Genomic DNA, 16,257 nt, shown 5'->3' with positions numbered 1-16,257 from the left:
TTCCTCCATTGTGTGTGTTGATCTTGTTTCATCGTATGGATTTTGCCACTTCTTAAAATTTCCTCCAAAGTGAACTTAGGAGTATACTGCTTGTGCTGGGTAGGGTTTGTATTGATGTTGAAGTAGGGAAAATGTTCATTCTGTCCAAAGCTTAAAAGGATTTTTCTCACACTCTAGAAATCTGTGATTTCAGCCTGTGGGTTGTTTGGGAGCTTTTCTCTCCATCTTATTTGAAAACACTATAAACACCCAAAAGTAACTGTCTGCTTTTGACAAGACTTACAAAGGAAAAAGCTAAGTGTATGTGGTTGTAAAGGCTACTAAAAAGGGGAAAAAAATTGGCTTGTCTGAAGCTGGAAAGGAATTGGCAGAAAACATCGCGTGACACGTGGAAACCGACTTTACTGAGAGGGAGAGTTAAAGAACCATCACAGGCCTCCTGCCAGACACCTCTGAAGACCTTGAAACCACTCAAAATTCAAAAATGGCATGTTGGGGAAAAAAAGGATGTTTCTGTTCCAAGCTTTCTCCAAATTATTTTTAACAGATGCACATATGATTTGTTTACTTTCTTGAGATCTTACCATGTTATAAAACAATTCTGCTTATGAGAATAGTTTCATAATGGATATTTTTTTATCCTATGGTCTTTTGTTGGTTTTTACAGCTGTTAAGCATAATTTTGTTGATGTTTTTGCTAAATGTTTATGTTAGCAGAAAGTAAGTAATAAAAAAACTACAGCAAAACATACTTCCCTCCCCAACTCTCTCCCCGAGGAGTCCGTTGGTAGTGTGTCTAAAATGTACATTTCTTACGTTAATTACTTCAATGACAATTAGTAAAAAATTATAGCTCTTATTGCAGGCCCCTGCAAAAGATTTTATGAGTTAAGTAGTAGTAGTATCCCATACCACAAGCCCAAATGATTATTTTTTGTTTTGATTAGTAGATTTTAAATGGCCTTGTTTGACTTCAAAAGTAAGAATTCACTGCAACTTCAGTATATTTAATACAGTAATAAAATATGAATGAGCTAACAACAACAAAATCCTGTTTGCTTCTTCTCTACATTTCATATGTACTCCCAAGGCATACTAAAATGTAATTTGAAACAGTAGTTTTTGGTGATTATTAATGGTAGAAACATGGCTCCAATGTTCATGCTATCCCATTTTTTTAATAAGGTGGTGATTATTTGACTTGATGTTCGATACCAAGTGTCCCATAGCTGGTACGGAGGGTTTCCCCCATCACTTTTAAGGTTAACTGGTGACTATTTACTGTTCTGTGTAACATCAGTTTTATCTGCAGTGAACCTTTACAGGAAGACGCTGGTACAGTGTTTTCCTTTAGATCCCAAGTGAATTGTTGTCTGTATCAGCGATGCAAGAGACTTTAGTATTCATAGTCTGATTGACACGTGTTCCTCACGAGCCAGGTTTGATTCTGAAGTCACACTTACCAAGGGAACAATTGTTAGATCTACTCTGCAACTTAGCCCAGTAAAAATAAATAGGTCCAGGGTGACAGTGAAGCAGGAGTGTATGGAGTCTGCTGTGAACTCACTAACGTTAAACTTGGACAAGCTCCAAGGTGAGAGATAGTAACCGCAGGTCCATATACACTGATTGTCTGTAAATGTAATCCGCCCCTCTGTCGCCCTCCCTGTGCTTCAGCAGACTCAGTGTCTGCTTGTGTGTGGCGTGTGCCACCCGCTTGCTGGAGTAAGGATGTGGAGAGCATCCAGATCAGTGCAGAGGCGCAGTTTCACAGGCTAGTTAATAAAACTGCTTTCCTGGGGTGAAGGGGAAAGGGCACTTGCACACTTCTTGCACACAAGAAGAAGGGCACTTCTCTTATGGGAATAAGAGAGAGTTAAAGGCAACAGTGATAGATGGACATAGGATAGGGTCTGTTCTGCCGCCCTTAGAGATGTGTTTTGGGGCCACATGCCCTAAGGAATGTGGGCAGAACGGCATGTGCAGAGAGGCGAACTGGGCCGATACGGACCTGGAGGATCGTGGTGTGAAAAACGTAACCAAGGCTGTGCAACCTGCAGGCAGGCTCGGGGAGTCAGGGAGGCCACGATGGCTTTCTCCCAGCGCTCTTCAATAAGGGATTAAACTTGTCTCTAGGGGTAACTGAGATCAGTAAGTGAAAAATCATAGAGAAGACGTTTGGCCCCTTGTAAGGAAGATATTCCAAAGCTGTCAGCCTGCCCTGGGGAACTGTAGACGGACTCACGAGGGAGAAGGTTCTTGGTCATTGAATGCATTTCGTGTATCAGCCGAATGATTACTTAAAAACTCCTTCACATCGGAACTGTGACTCCTAGAGTATTATAAAGTGCTCCTCCAAACAAAGAGACAATTAGGTTCTTCAAAAAGAGGCACAGTGTAAAGTTAGAACAGGTTTTGTCTGAGCTCCTCAAGGATGGGGCCTTCGCAGCCCTGATGGCCTGGCACAGAGTGAAAGAGGCTTGTGTGTGAGAACTAAGACCAAAAGTTCATTGGGTGGAGCTTTTTTCAAGGCAGAGTTGAAAGACAGACAGGCTTACTTTATCATTTCTTTAAAAGCAGACAGCCAGAAAAGCATTTGGCTTTCCGTTTATAGAGGTTTAAAAAGTTGTCTTGGGTTTCTGCTGCTACCAAAAAGTAAAACTAAGATTCCAATTCACTTCTTTCTTTGATCTCTGTGCCTTCTTGAAAAAAAAAAATTAGTGTACTTAAAATTGGATCATTGGAGCCAACTGGAGGATATTCACGGTTCTTTTAAACAAGGACCCGATTTAGGAAGTGACAGAGATCATAATTAGTGAATTCTTTTTTTTTTTTTTTTTTTGATGAGCCCTTTCATTGAAATTTTCATCAATTCAACTTTTCATTTGTTTTTAATAATGGAGGTAACTGTTCAGTGATGCTTATGAGTTAAGGTTGTAAATAACTGTCGTTTGTGCAAAAAGTAACAAGGGAGATATTAAAGTAGGAGTTTTACTAAAATATTTCATAGCCTCCCCTACATTGCAGAGGCTTTTATATAAGTTTTTCTCCCTGGATCCTTATGAGAGTTGCCATTTTAAAAATAAATAAAGACAGAACTTGAGTGACTCTGGGTGGGGAAGCTGAACTCAGCTGCTGATCTTCCTCCTCCTAATCTCCTTCTCTTTGCAACACCCCGATTGGTGGTTCTCCCCACACATTTATCAGTTTGTAACAAAGACACCTGTCACACACATCAGTTAATTCAGGTCCTGTTTTGTGATTTACTGTATCGATTACTTATAAATTCATTAGTACCCACAGACAGATTTGTAAATTTCCATGTGAATCTTTGAGTATTATACCCTGGCCCTTTTTCCTGGACTCTGTCGGCGTTTACTTTGCTGATATTAACTAATCAAGGCATATACTTTAATTAAGCATATATTATATTATTATTCTACATAGGAAAAGTTATTAGTAAAATGGGCTCGTTAAATAGATAAATGTTCTTTCCAGAAATAGACGTTTGCCTTTACATATGCCAGCTCACCCACTTCCAAAGTGCTCTTCCAAAGGCAGTTTGAAATTTATACGTCTGGAAAGTGGTCCCTATGTAATGTAAATGATAGCAATCTTTGTCTTTCAGACCTTAGAGTAAGAGCTTCAGAAAATACTTGTTCCAAGAATGAGTGCCTTAGTGATGTAGCAGATGACTGAGTTAGGAGAAACCGCTGGAATGTGCCAGTTGGACAACACACAGAAGGAACACTAGGCCAGTGACGTTTTTCTTCTGGCTGTGAACGAGCGTCAGAGCTTACTACACAAGGGCTAGAAGGCTTTGGTTTTTTACCGTGTCTATTTTAGGTTGGCTCAGTGCTAATGACTCTTGCCCTTGTTCACAGTTTACATACTTAGATACATACTCTGCTGAACAGAGGGATGTATCCCGACCACAACATCCACAGTTTGGCATCCATGTATGCATGCACGAGACTGAGTCCAGACCTGTGAGCAAAGCTGGTAGACCCTATCATTAGAGCTCAGTGCGTTACACCCAGGACTGCCTTCCTGTATGGGCGAGGTCCCTGACGTTGTCTTTGCCTTTGGGGAAATCCCCCCAGGTTTGGAATCAGCCGCAGATCCCCCGCCTCCATCGACAGGCAGAACACCCAATCAGACATTGGTGGCAGCGGGAAATCCACACCCAGCTGGCAAAGAAGTGAAGACAGCATCGCTGACCAGATGGGTAAGTAACTAATTCCTACAATAAGCAAGGTGCTTTTATACCCACGTGACTTTGGCTACCCTGGCTGATGTCATCGGTGCATTCTCTTCTCTAGTACAGCCCTGGGTCATAAATAGGAGTGATCATTAAGTCTGTTAATGTGTGTATAAGTCAAAGCAGCAATTAAGACCTGAGAGAAAAGTCAAGGAATTCTATTCATCAGTGACCCTGACTTTGAAGACAGAAAGTACATAGGAATTATTTTCAGCACCAAGGTTGAAATGCCAGAGTACTAAGACACTTATGTGCTGTCTCCCTCCCCCGCCTTGTTTATTTATCTCTTTGTTTTTGCCTAGTATAAAGGCCCTGGGAGATTAGTTGATATTCTTAATATTGAGTTTTAAAAAATTTAAAAGCTGTGTACAAAATGGGTAAGAGATATAATTGTTCTCTAGTCACCTCTTAAGGATGCCTTTCTTCCCTTATAGGCTTTTTATTCCCCCTACTCTGCTATGAAGCTGTCAGCTAAGGAAACGTCTTAGGATAAAACCAGCTGGAAGGGAAAAAGATTTGCATGAGTGAGCCTTCCTTTGGGTTTTTGGCACATGGCCCTTTCCCTCTCCCTGTCTCTCTACACAGTTCTCTGATGACATCTAAATACTAGTTGATACAATAACATTTTGCCATGAAACAGGATTGAGTTTCAACACAGTAGCGCCAGGGATTTAGTATCAACACAGTTGATACATCAGGGACTTGAATCCAGACTGTTAAAAAGGGTTTTCCCCCTTTGCCTCTATCTAGTAGCTTTCCTATCAAGGTGGAATAAAAAAATAAATTTCAGGGCTGAAAACAGATCAGTGTTCACTGCAAAGACCTCATCGTTTTATCCTCTCTGCAAACACATCCTTTGGTTCTGTTTTAGTGACTGTGCCCACGTTTCCATACCTGGCGGGGAAGGGCATCCTCAGTGCAGAGGTAGGGTCCATGCTGGGACTCTAAAAACCCACGAACAGGGAAGGGAGTGGAGATGCATTCAATTAAGACAGGAGTTGAAGAAGAGAAGCAAAATCCTCAGGTTCTGAAGATAGGCTTTGTTCCACCCCTTCAGTGCGACGTGCGCCTTGTTATTGAAGCCATCTGTCATTCCCTACTCTCGTCCCACTCCCCACCCCCCACCGAAAACCTGAGCATATTCGGATCCACTGTTCCGCTCTTGACAGAACGTTTCGAATCCCATATGTTTTGATACCGTTGAGATGGTAACGACACATGTGAACAGGATCCCTCCTTCAGCATGACTTTAGCAGCTTTTTTCGGCTCCTAGTTGCAGGCTTTGAACAAAGCTGCCAGCGGGCCTTTGTGCACTGTTCAGGGTCACGCTTCCCACTCATGTGAAGTCGTACAGGGAACGAAACAGTATCTTGGGACTGGAGAGGGTAATTACAAGGTTCGTCCTAGGCCCATAGTCATTCTTTCGCATAAACCTTCCTCTAGTCTTTTTTTTCCCCTTGTATCCACTTTAGTTTGGTGGCATCTCACACTTCATAGATAAGGTTCTGAAATGAATACTGGTGAATCTTTTTAACACATTGGTTCATCCTTTTAGTAAGCTTATATCTTTTCTTTTAAAAAAAGAAGATACTCCTAGAGCCTGCCAGAGAAGCCTTTTGTTTTTTTTTTTAAAACCAAGACCTTTCTCGATTCAAAATCTAAGGCTACAAAGAAAATGTTCAAATAAATTTTTATAACTTTTGATATTCTATCATCCCAGAAGGATAACCCAGCCCTTTCTGCCTGGCACTTCAGAAGGAATCTGGGGCTTAGCTGACACAAACCATGCTAGGGAGAAATCAAGACAAATAATTGTTATGTTCTCATTCCTCAGTGCACTGTATTTTGTGGACAAGGGACTGACCTTCCTGCACTCAATTTGTAAGAACACAATTCTCTAACGACCTTCAGGTCACTGGTTGAAAATGTCAAGCAGATTCTTTAGCCAGGCTCTCCCCGTCTTTGTCCATCAGCAGATGATAAGCTGATTCCCAGGGGAGACCCAGAGCTTAGCTTGTTGAATTGGCTCACTCATCTCAGTTTGTTTTTCCTGCCTCTCCACTTTTGGACACGGTTGAGAGTCAAAGAGTACACTGCTCAGTCCTGTGCGCGTTAGGAATGGCGTTGCACGATTGTTGCCATCAGCTCTTGGGTGTGTTAAAGAGGCGAAGTCGCTTACCTTTCACTTTCGGAACAGCCCCATCCTGAACGCCAGCGGAATCCAACAGGAAGCAATTGTTTTAAGTAAACTAGTCGCTGTGTGTCTTTTCTGTTGTGCTTAGCTTACAGTTATAGAGGACCTCAGGAATTCAATTCTTTTGTCCTCGAGCAGCATGAATATACAGGTAAAATATGTCCAAAGTGTCATGGTAAGTAACACGCGATTGCATCCATGCCTGTCTAGGTAATGTAGACCAAGGGAGGTTAGCCACACTTTGCAATGAATGGATTTCGTAAATTTGATCCATATATTCAAGACTTCCCTGCCTCCCCAAGCCGAAAATTGACTCCTGACTTTGCCGCATTGTTCATGGCCTCTGGTTTGGTGGCACTTGGCTCTGCTCATGTGTATGGTGTCACACACTGTCACCAGCTGCAAGCTTCACCCATCAGCCACTTAGCTCTTGACATGCTGTCTATCGTGCAAACTCTCGACAAGCTTCCCGCTGAAATTCCGAGTTTGCTGGCCAGTGAACTGAGAGGTGCGGGGGCAAGCCGTCCGCATTTGTCAGCCTGTGCCCGCGTCTGTTTAGTGCCTGCACCGTGATGTCCTGTGCTGTGTTCCAGAGCCGACCTGCCACCTCCCAGCGGTATCCAAGGTACTGCCAGCTTTCCGAGAGAGCCCCAGTGGGAGATTAATGCGTCAGGATCCGGTGGTCCATTTGTCTCCAAACAAACAAGGGCACGTAAGTTAACTATAAAGTAATAAAAATGGTGCAATAAAAACTGCTGCAATGGACAGGAACTTGGGGAGACTTTGGGAGGTGGTGAGGGACAGAGAGGCCTGGTGTGCTGCAGTCCATGAGTCACAGAGTTGGACACAACTGAGAGACTGAACAACAACAACAAATAAAAATGGTAGATTCCCAGCCCTGTGCCTTTCTTGCAAAGTGAAAATGGTACCAGTCTGCTCTCTTATTCTTCCACAGTGTCAGAGGGGAACTCATCCTAATAGAAAGTGGGCACTGGCTGCCATAGCCCTGAAATTTCTACTGCAATGGCCTTAAGCTTTTTGTTGTTGTTTAGTTGCTAAGTTGTGTATGACTCTTCGTGACCCCATGGACTGTAGCCTGCCAAGCTCCTCTGTCCAGGGGATTTCCCAGGCAAGAATACTAGAGAGGGTTGCCATTTCCATCTCCAGGGCATCTTCCTGACCCAGGAATTGAACCGGAGTCTCTTGCAATGCAGGCGGATTCTTTACTCCTTAGCCACCTGGGAAGCCTGGTCTTAAGCTTGTTTTGAGATTAAATTGAAATTCCTCGTCGGGATGCACCTGCTACCTCCACGGATTTGGATGGAAGGCCATGTGATACAATCACAGACAATCCTAGTGTCTGGAATAGAAATGTACTTGATTAAGATTTTATTTGCTTACACAGTTGCCAGCATGAGATATGAATGGTTGGAACATCAATCAAGGAGACAGACAGCGTCCTGACAACTCGCCCTACCGCTTCTCTTTCCTTCCAGGACTGCACTGATTGTTGTCTCTTTACCATAATTATACACAGTCCCCCATCACTTGCAGGTAGAATTGGGAATAAGAGACTCATTTCCTCCCTCTTGAAATGCAGTGGATTTCCTTGGTCTGTCTGTTCACTGGAATGTGTATGTTTATATTTATGTCATTGTATAGAATGAGGGCATAACTGAATTTAATAGTCACTGATTTAATGAGGGGGCTCAATTTTTTTTTAATTGAAATGAGTTTTGAAGTGTAGACCTCACAGGTTCATGAGCAAGCATCCTGCACTGGGCTGCGGAAGAGAGATTTACCGATGAAATGCGATGCTGTCACAGTTCCATTTGTAAATGCAAGATTACCCTAGTCCGTCTGTCAGTTTCCCCTTCTTCATGAACACTTTTTATATTGATTACATGGTCAAATACTATTTTGGCTAGATTTGGTTAGATAAAAAATATTCTCAAAGTTAATTTCTCCTGTTTCTTTTTCTAAAATTTGGCTAGAGCACTTAAAGTTCCAAATGTGGTTTGAGTTATGTCTACATATAAATCTGTCACATACTCTACACTCTCAACACATCTGAATGTGGACTGGCCCCATTTTAAGTGCCCAGTCGCCATACGTGGCCTGGGGTTAGCAAAATTCTATAGCCCAGGTCCAGGTGCTACAGGGGTTCTGCCCTGTAGCAACTGGGCAAATTAAATGATGGCCTTGTCATGCAAGTAGGTATGGAGAGAAACTAGAGTAGCACCAGTGAAGTAACTGGGAAATCCTTTTGCAAGGGGAGATCTTTCACTTTGAGGTTTGTCCTCCTCCAGCCCCCTTCCCGCAGCCAGTAAAGAAACACACACGTCTTTCCTCTTCTTTTCTCTAAATGTCCACCAAGTATCTGAACTTTCAGCCCTCTAATTTAAATACTGTTTTACTCAGATATCCTTTGAGATCATATATCTTTGATAAACTGTAAAATCTTTCTGAGCAACCAAGCCACTATCCAACAAGCATTCTGCCCACATTTTTTAAAATTGAGATATGATTCACATTATTCACGTATCGAAACATTCGCACATTTTAAGTGTACTATTGCATGGTGTTTGGTATAGTCACACAGTTGTGCAACCAGCACCATGATTTAACTCCAGAACATTTTCATCACCCTGAAAAGAAAACCTAACTCTTCCATCCCCTCCAAGCCATTGACAACCACGAACTTACTTTCTGTCCCTGCAGATGTGCCACAGAATGTCCACATTTTGACATTTCATATGAATGGAATCATATAGTGTGTGGCCTTCTGTGTCTGGCTTCTTTCACTCAGCATGTTTTCAAGGTTCATCTGTTGGAGCATGTGTTAGTACTTCGCATCTTTTTATGACTGAATAATATGCCGTTGTATGGATATAACAACATTTTTTCATCCATTGATAGACATGTGAGCGATGTCTACTTTTTTGGCTGTCAAGAATAATGCTGCTTTAAAATTCATGTGGAAGTTTTTCTTGTTGACATAGGTTTTCATTTCCCTTGAGTATATAATTGCAGCCGTTTTCCCACAGCCGCTGCCCTGTTTTACATCCTACCAACAATGCCCACCATCCTTATTGTCTGCCTTTATTCTAGTGTGTATGAAGTGTTACTTCATTGTGGTTTTGATTTGCATTTCCGTAATGACTAATGATACTGAGCATCTTTTCATATGCTTGTTGACCATTTGTATATCTTCTTTGGATGAATGACTATTCAAATCCCTTGCCCATTTTTTATTGGGTTATTTGAAGCACGGAAGTTTTTAATTTTGATGAAGCCCAGTTTACCTATTTTCTCTTCTTTTTTTTTTTTTTTTACTTTTGGTGTCCTATTTCAGAAACCATTGCATAGTCCAATCGTTTGTATACCTAATTTGTATACATAATCTATCGAGATGTATACCTATATTTTCTTCTAAGAGTTCTATAGTTTTAGCCCTGACACTTAGGTCTTTGACCTTTTTGAGTTTATTTTTCTAGGAGGTAAAAACCCAACTTCATTCTTTCTTGTATGTAGATATCTAGTTTCTCAACACATCTGTATAAATTTTACCTCTTAGCATTCCTTAGAAAAGCTGTCTCCTAAATAGATGCTATATGAAGAAAGAAAAGATATCTTTTCTTTCTAAGAAAAAGTCGTATATTCTGCCTTCTGTTTACTCTGATCAGTACGGTCTTTCTAGTTAAAAGCCCCTTGGAAGTATCGCTTTCTGTTTTAAGACTGAGCTATTAGAAGACTCTAATGACAGTTTTGACTTCGCTGGCGACACAGATGGTAAAGTTCCACCTGCAGATTCCATCCCTGGGTCGGGAGGATCCCCTGGAGAAGTGGGAACGCACTCCGGTGTTCTTGCCTGGAGAACCCCATGGGCAGAGGAGGCTGGCGGGCTGCAGTCCCCAGGGTCACCAGGAGTCGGATATGACTGAGCGACTAAGCACACCTCCAATGTCAGTTTAGGGGTGTTTTTTCCCCCCTGATTAAGACTCCTTCGATGCTATAGTTGCTTCAGCATAAGCTAAGCAAACTAAATAATGAAAAGTGGATTCTAAAACAGCAAAGTGTCCAGCACGTCCTGCCGTGAAATCTTCTGAATAGGTTTTTCCAGGTACCCCCGCCTTGCTTTTAGTCATCATAGAGGCGTTTTTGTGTCTCTCGAACCCCCTAGGAAGACACATTTCAGAGTCATTCCCCCGGTATTTGTTTCCTGCTCTTCAAGAAGCCCAGCCTGTCGTTAAGGAACCCTGCTTTCCTTGCAGTCCGACAGCCACTACTCGAGCCACTCCAGCAGCAACACCCTGTCCAGCAACGCGTCGAGCGCCCACAGCGACGAGAAGTGGTACGACGGGGACCGCACCGAGGCCGAGCTCAACAGCTACAACTACCTGCAGGGCACCTCCGCGGACAGCGGCATCGACACCACCTCGTACGGCCCCAGCCACGGCAGCACGGCCTCCCTGGGGGCGGCCACCTCGTCGCCGCGCTCGGGGCCGGGCAAGGAGAAAGTGGCCCCGCTGTGGCACAGTTCCAGTGAAGTCATCTCCATGGCAGATCGGACTTTAGAGGCAGAGAGCCACGGCCTGGACCGGAAAACCGAGTCCTCCCTGAGCTTGGACATCCACACCAAGAGCCAGGCCGGCTCGAGCCCTCTGACCAGGGAGAACCCCACGTTCAGTATCAATGATGCTGCTTCCCACACCAGGTAACCGCCCCTCCCACTCCCGCCTCTTGCATCCAGTTTCTGGCCTCTTCTCATTTTCCTTCCATCAAGAGTATATTTTTTTTAAAAAGGAGCAGGGGGGCTGCCTTTTGCACAATGGTGGTTAATTTTTATATATTTATTTACCATCCAAATCCTTTATTTCTACTATCCTAGTACATTATTTTAAACTGAGAAAGGTTTGCACATCTGTTTTTTTGTAGCTGTATTTGATTTTATAAAAATGTGCCTAACTGTATACCAGACTGAGAGGAGAATTTTGTCCTGTGGCTTCCTGCTAGTGATAGAGAATGTAGAATGAGACAGTCTATTGAAGACGTAAGACAATCTGGACCATATTTTTGAAAGGAAGGGGTCTTTTCCAAGACTAACAGGGCATATCATGTTTGATGCTGGACGCATCCTTAACACTCTCTATCAGAGGACATCGCTTATCCAGTGTTTGCACAGCAATCTGTTTTCAGTAATTGGCTCCTGACAGTGATGTGTTGAGGGCAAGGGGTGTCCAACAGGAAATCATGGCTAAAATTAGACACAGCGCATCTACCTTTCAGAATAGAAAGGTACACGTTCCCCTGTATCCTCGGTGATCACGCTGATAGGATAAATACTGTTTTTCATTTCCTCTTTGGCGTTTGAGCCTACAGTCCAAACTATGACAAGCTATTCGTCCTTTTAGGGAGGAAACACTCGTCACTGTCTTTGGGGGCCTGTTAATCTCGTGGTGGTTTCTCCTTTTACCTTCTTTTGTTGTCCGTCATGATCAGCTTGTGTGATAGCATCTAACCTTGGCATCTTCCAGTCCTCTTTTACTCTTACGCCCTAAAGAAAAGCATCAGAGAAGTTGAGTTTAGTTTTGCTTTTCCAGTGGGAATCCAGGCACATAATCTGTCAGTAAACCCCAGGTAATCTTCAGGAGAGAGGACCTCCTTGACTTAATTTGGATTTGTTTCACTTGATCAGTTAAATAGTCAACTTCTCCCGTTGTCTGTATTGTTACTGATAAGATGCACACACTTCCCATCTTTTAAAACATTGATGGTATGAAGCATTTCCTGAGTTTTATCTCTGTTTACCACTACCACATTGCAGTAATAAAAAGAGATGGTGACAGGCCTGGAAACTGCATGGCCCCCTAAGCAGAAAAGTGGGAAAGTCATCTCAGTATTCTTGGGTAACATGTATCCAATTTCCTGTCCATAATTCAGAAAATAGAATGTTTGGTACAGATGGATGAAGGAAGTGTTTGGAAAACAGAAAGCCAGGCATCAAATACCAAGCTAATATAATGTAGATGTAGAATCACTTGACTCAGTTATGTGACTGGCTTGCTGTTTCTAGCACACCCACTGCCTCTTTAAGCACAGCCTGTGCACTGACTCAGAACATTTTTCAGTTCACAATAGTTCCTCTGTGGTTTTCAGGTTTACCTTGACTCCTAGATTTGGTTTTCAGTTCTTCATTCTGAAAAGAGAATGTCTTTTTTGAAGTAGTTCTCCATCTGGGGAATGTATCTCTGATCTAATTGGATGGCAGGAGAAAGTCACAGGTCTTGTCTAGAATGGCATTGCTCTGGAATAAAGTTAAAAAGTGCTGGGCCTCTGAAGCCAAAGCATACAACGTGGGCTCTCCGATCTAACAGATCTACCAAATCCGAGGGGAGGTACGAAGCACCCTCTGGAAAGACGGCACCTGGGTTAGCGTTGTCTGAATGTGCTGACTGCGGCTGCCTGAGGGTCTTAAAGGATTAGCCACATTTTCTGCTTCCAACTGACCATGCAGAAATCATTGAAATCATCATTTAGAAATAGCTCTTCTGTTGAAAGTCAAGGTTGCTTGGGAAGAATGTGGCCTTTCAGGGAGGATGGCAGGGCTTCCCACCCACCGGTAGGTTGAGTCACATTCATTTGCGACTCTGGTAAATACGGATGCTTTGTGACTCCAGTTTGTTGATCTTGGCAGAGGGAGCTGGATAATCAGAGCTTTAGCAGACTTCCTTTTCTGGAGGAAAGGGGGGACTTAGCCACCAAATGCACATTGCTCGAGAAACGAAAATCACTGCAAATTAGGGTGTTTGTGTCCTCGGAAGACAGGAACAGCAATTAATGTGGAGATCTCTTGACAGTGTATAAAAGAGCTTGTACCTGGGACTTGGTGACAAAATCTAAATTACAGTGATTAAGCTCCACTGCACATTTCTGCCTGGGCTGTGTTCCTACTGCCTCTGTCCTCCAGTCTGCCTGTTGATGGTTGTGCAGGTTTTGTGTGGCCCTCCCATGAGAACTGCTTATAACGTAGGTTGGTAATTACATAGGGTTATTCTATCTGGATGTCATTGAGAGGAGCCATACACATTGAAAGCTTTCTACAATTAAAAAGTCTATTAATTGCTCTTAAGTGTTACTGCTAGAATATACATTGTCTATGAAAGCTTGGAAATTTAGGGAGAGATCTTTTAAAATGAAATTTGTTTTTGTAATGGGTGTTTCACTTACAGGTCTTAAACCACTCAGAAAAATGATCCGTGGTGATCATAGGAAAGGTGAAGATAGTTTCAATTTTAGTATACTCTTATCAGCTGGGTTCACTTTGTCTTAGAGTTCTGGTCTTGGAAGTAGGCAGTGTCTATTTGTGTGGTGACCGAAGACTTCCTTAGTTCACAGAACTCTCATCCTGCTGACCACCGGCCACTGCTGATGGCAGAACTAAGTTCATGACCACATATTATAAAGCTAAAGGGAATTCCCTGGCAGTCCAGTGGTTAAGACTCTGTGCTTCCACTGTAGGGGGATTCCATCCCTGGTTGGGGAACTAATATCCCAAATGCTCCACAGTGTGGCAAAAAAAAAAAGAAAAAGTTAAAATCCCACCTTGGACTTGCACACACATCTCATTTGTAGCATCCTGACCTGACCTGTTTTGAGTGTCCAGACTTCTGTTCCCCACCCCTTATTACCAGCTGTCCTGCTTCCCATAGACCCCCTCAGAGCCCTCACGCCAATTAGTATCCACTTGGGGTGGGTGGTGTGTCACCCAGAGCCGGATATTCTGGGGTGTGAAGTCAGTGGGCCTTAGGAAGCACTGCTGTTAATAAAGCTGCTGCTGCTGCTAAGTCACTTCAGTCGTGTTCGACTCTGTGCGACCCCATAGACGGCAGTCCACCAGGCTCCCCCGTCCCTGGGATTCTCCAGGCAAGAACACTGGAGTGGGTTGCCATTTCCTTCTCCAATGCATGAAAGTGAAAAGTGAAAGTGAAGTCGCTCAGTCATGTCCAACCCTCAGTGACCCCATGGACTGCAGCCTTCCATGCTCCTCCATCCATGGGATTTTCCAGGCAAGAGTACTGGAGTGGGGTGCCATTGCCTTCTCTGGTTAATAAAGCTAGCAGATGCAATAGAATTCCAATAGAGCTGTTCAGAACCCTAAAGGATGATGCCATCAAGGTGTTGCACGCACTATGTCAGCAAATCTGGAAGACCCAGCAGTGGCCACAGGAATACTAGTAAGGTCATGCTTAACATCTTGCATGTTAGGCTTCAGCATTATGCCAACCAAGAACTTCCAGATGTCCAAGCATCCAAGCTGGGTTTAGAAAAGACAGGAATCAGAGATCAAATTGCCAACATTTGCTGAATCATAGAGAAAGCAAGGGAATTCCAGAAAATCTGCTGCTGCTGTTTCGTTGACTACATTAAAGCCTTTGACTGTGTGGATCATAACAAACTGTGGAAAGCTCTTAAAGAGATGGGAATACCAGTCCCTCTTACCTGTCTCCTGAGAAACTGTATGCAGGTCAAGAAGCAACAGTTCGAACCCTGTATGGAACAACTGATTGGTTCAAGATTGAGAAAGGAGGCTGTCTGTGGTCACCCTGTTTGTTTAACCTATATGCGGAGCACATCATGAGAAATGCCGGGCTGGATGAGTTACAAGCTGGAATCAAGATAGGTGGGAGAAACATCAACAATCTCAGATATGCAGATGATACCACTCTAATGAGAGAAAGCGAAGAGGAGCTACAGAGTCTCTTGATGAGGGTGAAGGAGGAATGAAAGAGCCGGGTTAAGACTAAATATTAAAAAACTAAAATCATGGCATCCAGCCCCATTACCGCATTTCAAATAGAAGGGGAAAAGGTGGAAGTAGCGACAGATTTCCTCTTCTTGGGATCCAAAATCACTGAGGACGGTGGCCGAAACCATGAGATCAGAGGACAGTTGCCTCTTGGCAGGAAAACGATGACAAACCTAGTCAGTATATTGAAAAGCAGACATTATTCTGCCAACAAAGGTCCGTATAGTCAAGGCCGTGGTCTTCCCAGTGGTCACATATGATTATGAGAGCTGGACTGTAAAGAAAGCAGAGCACCAAAGAATCGATGCCTTTGAACTTTGTTGCTGGGGAAGACTCCTGAAAGTCCCTTGGACAGTGGGGAGGTCAAACCTGTCAGTCTTAAGGGAAGTCAACCCTGAATATTTGTTGGAAGAACTGATGCTGAAGCTGAAGCTCCGGTACTTTGGTCATCTGATGCGAACAGCTGACTCATTGGAAAAGTCCTTGGTGCTGGGAAAGATTGAGTGTAGGAGAAGAGATCGTTAAAGGAAGAGATGGCTGGATGGCATCATCGATGCAATGGACACGAACCTGGGCAAACTTCGGGGAGATAGTGAGGGACAGGGAAGCCTGGTGTGCTGCAGTCCATGGAGTCCCAGAGTCGGACACGACTATGTGACTGAAAAACAACATGTGATCACATATACATTTGGGGAGAGGCACCGGAAGGTTTATTAACTACAAATTCAAAGTTTTTGTTTTTGTTTTTTTAATTGGGGTATAATTGCTTCACAATGTTTTGTTAGTTTCTCCTATACAACAGAATGAATCAGCTCTTTGTATACATATATTCCCCTGCCTCTTAGACCTCCTTCCCACGCCCCCAATCCCACCCACTTAGGTCATCACAGAGAACTGAGCTCCCTGTGCTATACCACTGCTTCCACCTGCTATCTGTTCTACACATGGTGGTATATATATGGGCTTCCCAGGTGGCTCAGCAGTAAAGAATCT

General features: G+C 43.3%; 1 protein-coding gene across 10 annotated transcripts in view; it reads left to right on the top strand.

Annotated features, from left to right (window-relative positions):
• SIPA1L1 (signal induced proliferation associated 1 like 1) overlaps positions 1–16,257 on the top strand; it is a 510,536-nt gene that overhangs the window by 461,805 nt on the left and 32,474 nt on the right. For 8 of the 10 annotated variants that reach the window (XM_044924786.2, XM_044924785.2, XM_044924790.2 and 5 more), the window contains 4 exons: positions 4,104–4,228; positions 6,544–6,606; positions 7,049–7,167; positions 10,730–11,172. In XM_044924786.2, coding sequence (XP_044780721.2) covers positions 4,104–4,228; positions 6,544–6,606; positions 7,049–7,167; positions 10,730–11,172 — 750 coding nt within the window. The remainder of the gene's footprint in view (positions 1–4,103; positions 4,229–6,543; positions 6,607–7,048; positions 7,168–10,729; positions 11,173–16,257) is intronic. The other 2 variants (XM_044924792.2, XM_044924791.2) reach the window with 1 other exon arrangement.

The sequence above is a fragment of the Bubalus bubalis genome, chromosome 11, assembly GCF_019923935.1.
Source record: "Bubalus bubalis isolate 160015118507 breed Murrah chromosome 11, NDDB_SH_1, whole genome shotgun sequence".
In the NCBI taxonomy this organism is placed as follows: domain Eukaryota; kingdom Metazoa; phylum Chordata; class Mammalia; order Artiodactyla; family Bovidae; genus Bubalus; species Bubalus bubalis.
Note: the sequence above shows the minus strand (reverse complement) of the source record. Positions and strands in the feature narration are given on the sequence as shown.